General features: G+C 38.8%; 1 protein-coding gene across 1 annotated transcript in view; it reads right to left on the reverse strand.

Moving 5' to 3' along the window:
• MYOM1 (myomesin 1) overlaps positions 1-9403 on the reverse strand; it is a 168465-nt gene that overhangs the window by 43528 nt on the left and 115534 nt on the right. The window contains exon 23 of the mRNA XM_017526074.2: positions 1319-1475. Within this exon, the coding sequence (XP_017381563.1) occupies positions 1319-1475 (157 nt within the window). The remainder of the gene's footprint in view (positions 1-1318; positions 1476-9403) is intronic.

Here is a 9403-nt window from a genome sequence, read left to right on the forward strand (position 1 = left end):
GCTCTTCCCTTTTCTGAACTTATTATAAGCATCTGTATTCTTCCTACTGTATAATCCATGTGCCTTCAGAGACAGGAACTGCTTTGTTTACTCTGTTATCCCCAGAACCCAGTACCTTGTCTGGCACATAATACATGTAATAAGTAAATGAATGGCTCAGTGGGTGAGTTCATTGTGTTTTCTAACTTTGGCAAGCTATATTGCTAGGCAGTGTCTAAGATCAACCAAATATTGACATGTTAAGTATACAAAAGAAAAAGACTTTATTGTTTAACTATCTTTTCTTGGGCCAAATGTGTTTTGTTTCAAGAGATTTACAGCATAGTGGCTGAAAAACATCCTCTAATTATATTCAGTATTTCCTTGTCATTCTACAACAAAATTGCTAGTTTTCTCTTTTATTTCTGAGATATACTGGGCTTTGTTTTAATGGAAAAGTACTTAGAAATACTGTGCTTTATCAAATTTGCCTTATCATATTAATCCAATGTGATTGACACTATGAAAATGTAAAGCTTGATAAGTTTTTGCTGTAAAGCAAAGTAAAAAGAACACTCAAAATCTTGGTGCTGAACAGAAATGATAGATCATACAATTCCTCCATTCTCCCCACCCTCATTTTATAGAAAAAAGAATCCGAGGTTTATGGAAGTTAAATAGCTGCCCAAGGTTATGTAGCCAGCTCCTGGTAGAGCTAGGCCTAGAGCTCATCGATCTTGTGCTTCTATATAGAGCTTTTTCCCCATGTACTATTGTGTCATTCATGAGTGCTGGTGAAAAAAACAGAAGAGATTATCCTCAATCCATTTAATTTACCATGACTTGAGCCAGCAAGTTCTTCCTAGCCCCCTATAAGTATCCTCATCATTAATATTTCAAAATTTCATAAATAATGAGAATCATCTTTAAAGCTGATCTTCATGTCAATCAAATGTTTCTAACAACATAAATGAGACAATAAATAAGAAAGCACTTTAAATGGAATCATGTAAAAAGTACTTTCTAAGGGTTATTACTATTATTTTATTTTATTAGAGACAGGGTCTCACTATGTTGCCCAGGTTGGTCTTAAACCCCTAGCTCAAGTGATCCTTCTGCCTCAGTCTCCCAAGTTGCTAGGATCTCAGGTGTGAGCCAATGAGCCAGTCTAGGATGATTACTTTTAAGGTTTCAGTTGGTTATTATTTTCTACAATACCCGATATAAAATATATGTGACTTCATCCTCTTACTCCAAGCAACTTAAGTGGAATCAAAGAGCTCGTCTCATTCTCCTGTAGTGAAAAGGAATCCCACATTGTGATGGACATAGTCCTTACTTGTTGCCCTTGCTTTCTACTTCTAACCGTGGAGAGTCTTCAGTGGATACATAATCTTTGGACCAGGTGAACTCGGACTTTGGAGTCATCTGATCACATTCGAAGTTCAATGAAATGACTCCATCATCATCCACATGTACAACAACCTCTTTGGTTCCTATAAGATCAAAAAGAAGGCACTGATACTTCATGGAGGAAAGCAGCCAAGTAAGAATTTGTTACTTTGAGATCCTTCACATTAGCCCTAAAGTAGAGCCCTGAGCCCAGGTCAGGGAAAAGCTTCACCGCTCACGTGGGTGGACAGTCCTCCTCTACAATTCAACTTTTATGCCATGACACGAAATTAGATGAATGTATCACATTTCTTAGGTAGAGTCAACACCATGGACAGTATTGTTTGTGATGTGACTGATGGTACGGTTATGGGAGTGGATTGATTGCAACAACAAGACAGGGTAGCTTTGGGAAAAGGGAAAATCAATTGATTCTTATCAGGCCCTAATTCATGACTTTTGCTTCAATAATATCCACATGCAATCAGTCATCAGGAAAGCGTAGATAGCAATGAAGAACCCAAAGGGAAATGGAATGGGAGAAAGTAGAGAGACTAAGAGTCGCCTATATTCATATATGCAAAGTCTGTAAGTCATTTAATAGTGGAGAAACATATGGAGGCCTGCTCCGTGGATCACATAACCATAAATCAATTTAAAGATGCCCCTCTAGATTAGAGTGACAGCAACTGAGAAATGACTATTATTGAACTGCATGGGAATTTAAATGGAAATGAGTTTCAAGAGATTCAGCTTTTTCAAGAAGATTGGTTTTAGATTAAAAAAATTCAGTTAGTGTTTTGAGTTATTCTATTTTTGAGAGTTATGATTGCACCTGCACCTAATAGAGAATTCAAGGAAAATTTGTAGAGCATATGAAACATTCACATCTATGCCTAAATTCAGTTGAAAGGAGTAAAATGCTGTGCTCAAATTTATATTCATTCAATTGCCAGTCTAAACTTGGTTTGTTTCAGTAGATTAGGAAAAATATATTTTAAAATATATTATATTTAATCGCAGAAAAGTACAGCTGTGTTTTTTAAAATGCATAAAAAACCTTCCAAAGGAATTGAATGTTTTCTCTCTAGAGTGTATCATAAGAGGCCAACATCCTGGCCTACTGTCCAATAAAACTTGTTAGTGGAAAAAAAATGACAAACCTTCTCCCAAGGGAAGGCCAAGAGGAAACCAGTGCCCAAATGGCGCCTGGCAGGGTCATCTGGGCTCCTGAGCCTGACAGTTGATCTAACTTGTGTCTCTACATGTAGATGGCAGTGTGTGCTTCAACTAGAAACTTCCAAAAAGTAACTGTTAGCACATGCAAAGCTTAGAGAAGACTGGTTCTAGAAAACTTTTTAAAATTCCTTTTTTCTTCAACAATGGGCTATTTTCATATTTGGTTACATAGATAAACTGAAATAACAATCAATTAAGGCTTAATTATTCCTTAAGTGAATTGTCCACCATATGTTACTTTTAAAGGGCTATATGTATTCCATTGTAAGTTGCAGACCACATTTTATTTCTATTCCTGATAACACATGACTAATCCTCACACTCTATTTTCGTGTAATATATGTTGAACAAATGCTCTTATTAAAACTTAAGGAAAGGCTAACAGTGAAGAGTGTTGTGATTAGACCGTATTATAATATACAGTTTGTGTGACTGAGTCACAGAAAGACTATAAACAGAAATTTTTGTCTATCTGTACTGTTGTGAAGAGAAAAGAAGTGAGGTAATCTTGCTTTTTGCATATTATCTATTTTGGAAGCATGACAGATTGCTCATATCAATCATTCATTGTTATATCTGCAATCCCTTTTTAAAAGGAAGTGAATCATCCATATGCTTGCTGTTTTATTATATTAGATGTACAACAAGTTCACAACAAAAATATTGCTTAAGAATCTTGATTATACTAAAGTAAAAGATTTGACTTTTCTGAAAACAAAATCACCACAAAACTGAAAGAATATGGACAATTTAATCAGCTTCGCCATTATCTCAGTGCTATAGATAACTTTTCTACTGTAACACCTCACCCATTTGGAACATTGCCCAAAGCTACGAAATAAGACAAATAAGCCTCCAATACCAGTTCTGATGTGACAAAGTCCACACACTAGTATGCTGCACACTCGCTGGAGAATTCCAGAGACTTGGGATCTTTTTCTGAGACAAGGTCTCACTCTGTCATGCAGGTTGGAGTACAGTGGCGAGATCTTGGCTCACTGTGGCCTTGGCCTCCCAGGTGATCCTCCCACCTCTGCCTCCCGAGTAGCTAGGATCACAGGTGTATGGCACCGCAGCCAGCCAATTTTTTGCATTTTTTTTAGGGACAAGGTTTCATCATTTTTACCGGCTGGTCTTGAACTCCTGAGCTCAAGAAATCCACCCACCTTGGCCTCCCAAAGTTCTGGGATTACAGACATGAGCCACATCTGTCCAGCCTTGGAGCCTTTTTTACTTTGCTTGAAACAATTCTCACAAGCCTAGTTGGTTTAAAAAAAGTTTCCCTCAGTAGATTAAAAAAAGAGAGGGAGGTAGGCTGGGCACGGTGGCTCACGCCTGTAATCCCAGCACTTTGGGAGGCCGAGGGGGGTGGATCACAAGGTCAGGAGTTTGAAACCAGCCTGGCCAACTTGGTGAGACCAAAAATTAGCTGGGCGTGGTGGCACGTGCCTGTAATCCCAGCTACTCAGGAGGCTGAGGCAGGAGAATCACGAACCTGTGAAGCGGAGGTTGCGGTGAGCTGAGATCACACCATTGCACTCCAGCCTAGGCAACAGAGGGAGACTCCATCTCAAAAAAAAAAAAAAAAAAAAAAAAAAAAAAAAAAAAAAAAAAAAAAAAAAAAAAAAAAAAAAAAAAAAAGGGGGGAGGTAAGAAGCTACTATGAGTAGGAACATTGAGAATAAAGAAAAGAAAATGACATCAAGAGAAGATGGAGAAAAGCTAAAAAGTAGCCTCACAAACATCACTTACCATAGAAGCAGTTAGCTTCTCACCCTATAACAACACTTGAGGATTGTTATAGGGAGGATCACTTGAGGCCAGGAGTCGGAACCAGCCTGGCCAACAAGGTGAAACCCTGTCTCTACTAAAACTATACAAATTAGCCAGATGTGCTGGTGCATTTCTGTAGTGCCAGGTACTTGGGAGGCTGAGGCATAAGAATGACTTCAACCTGAGAGGTGGAGGTTGCAGTGAACCGAGATTGTACCACTGCACTTCAGCCTAGGCAAAAGAGGAAAGAAAAGAAAAGAAAGAGAGAGAGAGAGAGAGAGAGAAGAAAGAAAGAGAGAAGGATAGAGAGAGAAAGCGAAGAAAGAGAGAAAAACGAGACAGAGAGAGAGAAGGAGAGTAAAAAGAGAAAGAGAAAGAGAGAGAGAAAGAAAGAGAAAAGAACAGAAGGAAGGAAGGGAAAGAAAGAGAGGGAGGGAGGGAGGAAAGAAGGAAGGAAGGAAGAAAAGGAAGGAAGGAAGAAAGGAAGGAAGGAAGAAAGGAAGGAAGGAAGGGAGAAAATCCTGATTAGTTTTTGTCTCAGTTGCCTCAGTTACTGAGCAAAGAATACAGAGCTGAATCATTGAAGTACAGTTGGTCCTTCATATCTATGGGTTCTGCAACCATGGAGTCAACCAACTGTGGATTGAAAATACTTGGAGAACAAACAATAAACATGAGAACACATCAATAAAAACGATGCAAACTTAAAAACTATACAGTATCACAACTCTTTACATGGCATTTATATCATATTAGGTATTGTAAGTAAGCTAGAGATGATTTAAAGTATAAAGGAGGATGTCTGTAGGTTATATACATACATTATGCCATTTTATAAAGGGACTTGAGTGTTCCTGGATTTTGGTGGGTGACCAGGACAGGGGGTCCTGCAACTGATCTCCCAGGTTACAGAGGGATAACTGTATTCTGAAAAATAAATCTTTGTAAAGCACTTCGAGATCTTTTGTGAAAATATGAAATGAAAAAAAGGTGTTGATTGTTTGCCTTTTTAAATAAAATATGTTATTTTTAGGTTCCAAGCCACATCTGCATTTCAAAAATGATGTACAACTCACTAGACACAAAATCTATGAGTAACATATTATTACCTTACAGTGAGTTGTAACATAAGAAATGAGATCATTTATACTTTCAGAAAACAATGGGATCATTTATACTTTTAGAAAACAATGTGAAATTTTTTTCAAAGTCTTACATTAAAAATTGTAATTTAAAATTGGGCACTGTAATTGGCTGGGCCCAATGGCTCACACCTGTAATCCCAAAACTTTGGGAGGCCAAGGCAGGAGGATTGCCTGACCCCAGGAGTTTGAGACCAACCTGGACAACAAAATGAGACTCTGTATTTACAAAAAAAAATTTAAATTAGTGGGCTGTGGTGGCTAACACCTGTAGCACCAGCTACCAGGGAATCTGAGGTAGGCGGATCACGAGCCTGGGAGATGGAGGCTGCAGTGAGCAATGATCATGCCACTGCACTCCAGCCTAGGTGATAAAATGAGACCCTGTCTCCAAACAAAAGCAAAAAGAAACAAGTAATTGCTAGGAGAGAGCCAAAGAGGTAAGGATTATCAGTAATATCAACCAGTATCTAAGAGTTTTCCTTATCTGTGAAGCTTTTCTTGATTAATTATGTCAAATCAGTATATCATAAGCAATATCTGTAGTGGGTGGAAAAAAGAGGCAGGAACATTCCTTCAACTTATGGACACACAATTGTGGGTGCTACTGGTGGATTTATTAAATAAATGAACAATAAAGGAAACAAATAAAAACAGTTAAAACTATATTTGACACTTAAGGTTTAAAAATTAAAACTTGCTAAGAGGATTATTTGATTGGATTTTTATTTTTCAGAAAGTTGCATTGGTTGTTTAGTTTATTGAGAATAGGGTCAAATTCTACACGTCTTTTATATTTCCCTTACATATTTACACAGGCCAGGGACTGGACTGAGGAAAAAAAACCAGCTTTAAAAGATAAATGCCGCCAGGCACGTTGGCTCACACCTGTAATCCCAGCACTTTGGGAGGCCAAGACAGGCGGATCACGAGGTCAGGAGTTCAAGACCAGCTTGATCAACATGGTGAAACCCCATCTTTACTAAAAATACAAAAATTAGCTGGATGTGGTGGTGTGTGCCTGTAATCTCAGCTACTCATGAGGCTGAGGCAGGAGAATCGCTTGAACCCAGGAGGCAGAGGTTTCGGTGAGCCGAGATCATGCCACTGCACTCCAGCCTGGGTGACAGAGTGAGAATCCAACTCAGGAAAAAAAAAAAAAAAAAAGATAAATGGCAGTTTAAGATTGTGACATTGATTTTATTGGAACCTGTCTTATTAAAGCTGAAGTATAACACCAATATTTTGATAAAGAGATGAGAGGAAATAAAATCACCGATGAAACTGCCTTTGCAAAATTTTTATAACATAGTTGACTTCATCTTCCTTCTGACCTCCACGCTGCCCTTGGTCATTCCTGGGTATAGTCTAGGCCAACTTTGAGAGAAGTTTAGTATGTAATTTAACTCAAAGCCAGAACGACAATAGTCCTCCTCTCTGTTCGGGGGCTGAAACCACTAATGAGAGGTTACAAGATAGGTGTAGTTTCTATGGTCCCTTACTGCTTAGATGTCATGTGGCCAGAGGTCACAAGATCTGTGAGCTTCCCAATTGCTCCTATAGATAACATCAGTATTATAAAATCTAAGATTGGTTTTTTTAGATGTTTTTCAGACCGACTCCAGCCAGACTCATGACTGGTGACTCAACTAACTGTGGCCCCACCAGAGATGGATTCAGCATATGAGGACCATTTTCCACAGCCCTACGATTTCATTCCCAACCAATCAGGAGCACCCATTCCCCACCTACCAAATTGTCCAAAAAAAAAAAAAAAAAAAAACCCAGCCTCTGAGCCTTCAGGGAGACGGATTTGACTGATAAGTCTTCCACTTCAGCTGGCCTGTCAGTTAAACTCTTTCTCAACTGCAATGCTACAGTCACAGTGGATTGATTTTGTTTGTGCAGTGGGAAAGGAGAACCTAATGGGTGATTACACTAACAAAGAAAATATTCTAGTGGCAATGGATTTCCTACTTAATTTTATACTCAGAATTTGAAGCTAGATCTCCTCCTTGACAAATTTTTTGAGACAGAGTTTCACTCTGTCTCCCAGTTGGAGTGCAGTGGTGCAGTCATGGCTCACTGCAGCCTCAACTTCCTAGGCTCAAGCAATCATCCTGCCTCAGCCTCCCAAGTAGCTGGGATTACAGGCATGCACCACCACTCCTGGCCAATTTTCTATTTTTTGAAGAGGTCCGGGTCTCCCTGTGTTGCCCAGGCTCTCCCTAACAAATCAATGATGCTGCCAACTGATGGAAAGTATAATTCAAAAAGTAATCGTAATCTCAAGCTTTTAAAAAAAAATCAAATTTGCTGACAATATTTCATATACTAGTTCTTTAAGCATATTTCTGGAGTTCCATTGCAATTCTCTTTGGAAAATGTTTAGACAAAATAATATTTCAAAGAAAGAATGCGCTTGAACTAATGTCATTTACAATGTCAAATAATGTAAATGTAAGACAGAGTATGTAAATGCAACAAGTTATGGCTCCTTTCCTATTTATCACAGGAATTACAATGTTGATGCTATCACACTCTTATAATATGGCTTTTCAAGTTCAAAGCCTTTTTTTTTTTTTTTGAGATGGAGTCTTGCTTTGTTGCCATCTGGAGTGCAGTGACGTGATCTTGGCTCACTGCAACCTCTGCCCCACCCAGGTTCAAGCAATTCTCCTGCCTCAGCCTCCTGAGTAGCTGGGATTACAGGTGTGCACCACCACAACCAGCTAATTTTCATATTTTAGTAGAGAAGGGGTTTCATCAGGTTGACCAGGCTGGTCTTGAAGACCTGACCTCAAGTGATTCACCTGCCTTGACCTCCCAAAGCGCTGGGATTACAGGCGTGAGCCACCACACCTGGCCTCAGGCTCAAAGTCTTCTGTTACTGTTTGGTTTTAATTAATTTGTTAACATAGTCCTTTGAATAAAGGCATTTTTTTAAGATGCCTATAATGGGAAAGTAAATTGATGTTGACTTTGAAGAAAAGATAGACCTTCTTCACCCTGGGTTTAGAGAAGAAAGATATTTTGTGGAACTACTTTAAAGAAATTACTTGGGACAGCAAGGAATAAATGTGAGAAAGCAGGAATTTAAAATGAAATATATCTCTTGGAAAATTTAAAAGCAGGAAAAACAAAAATAAGCTAGGAAGCTTTTTTGCATCTGAAAAGGAAGGACATGTAGGGTTATAGCTTTCTATTTATATTAGAGGAAACAGACATGTTTATGTGGGGCTAATTTTTTCACATATCAAAATCTAAAAGGAATTATAGAATTATTTAAATAAGGATCCTGTACATAGTAGACAAAAAATTCTATTACAATTTAACAAAAGATACATGATATTCAAATGGACAATTCTTTTTAGAGATGCCCTAGCAAAACCAAAGCTGATGTATTAGCCTATAAAGCAATGACAGCATTTCTTTTTTTTTTTCTTTTGCTGAGATGGAGTCTTGTTCTGTCATCCAGGCTGGAGTGCAGTGGCACAATCTCAGCTCACTGCAACCTCCACCTCCTGGAGGGTGGAGCCTCCCAAATAGCTGGGCTTACAGGTGCACACCACCACACCTGGCTAATTTTTGTATTTTTAGTAGAGAGGGGGTTTCACCATATTGGCCAGGCTGGTCTTAAACTCCTGACCTTGTGATCCACCTGCCTCGGCTGCCCAAAGTGCTGGGATTACAGATGTGAGGCACTGCGCCCAACCAGTGACAGCATTTCAGCATATCTAATATGCCCTAGGCTAACCCACCAGACGGTGCCTTGTGGAGATTAACTTGGTACAATGTCACAGAAAAAGCCCAAGAGAAAAATCTACCTATAACATCCTCCTCACATTTTCCTTTTTCTTTTACTTTCTTTCTGTTTT

Source organism: Cebus imitator, unplaced genomic scaffold, assembly GCF_001604975.1.
Source record: "Cebus imitator isolate Cc_AM_T3 unplaced genomic scaffold, Cebus_imitator-1.0 Scaffold41, whole genome shotgun sequence".
Taxonomy (NCBI): Eukaryota; Metazoa; Chordata; class Mammalia; order Primates; family Cebidae; genus Cebus; species Cebus imitator.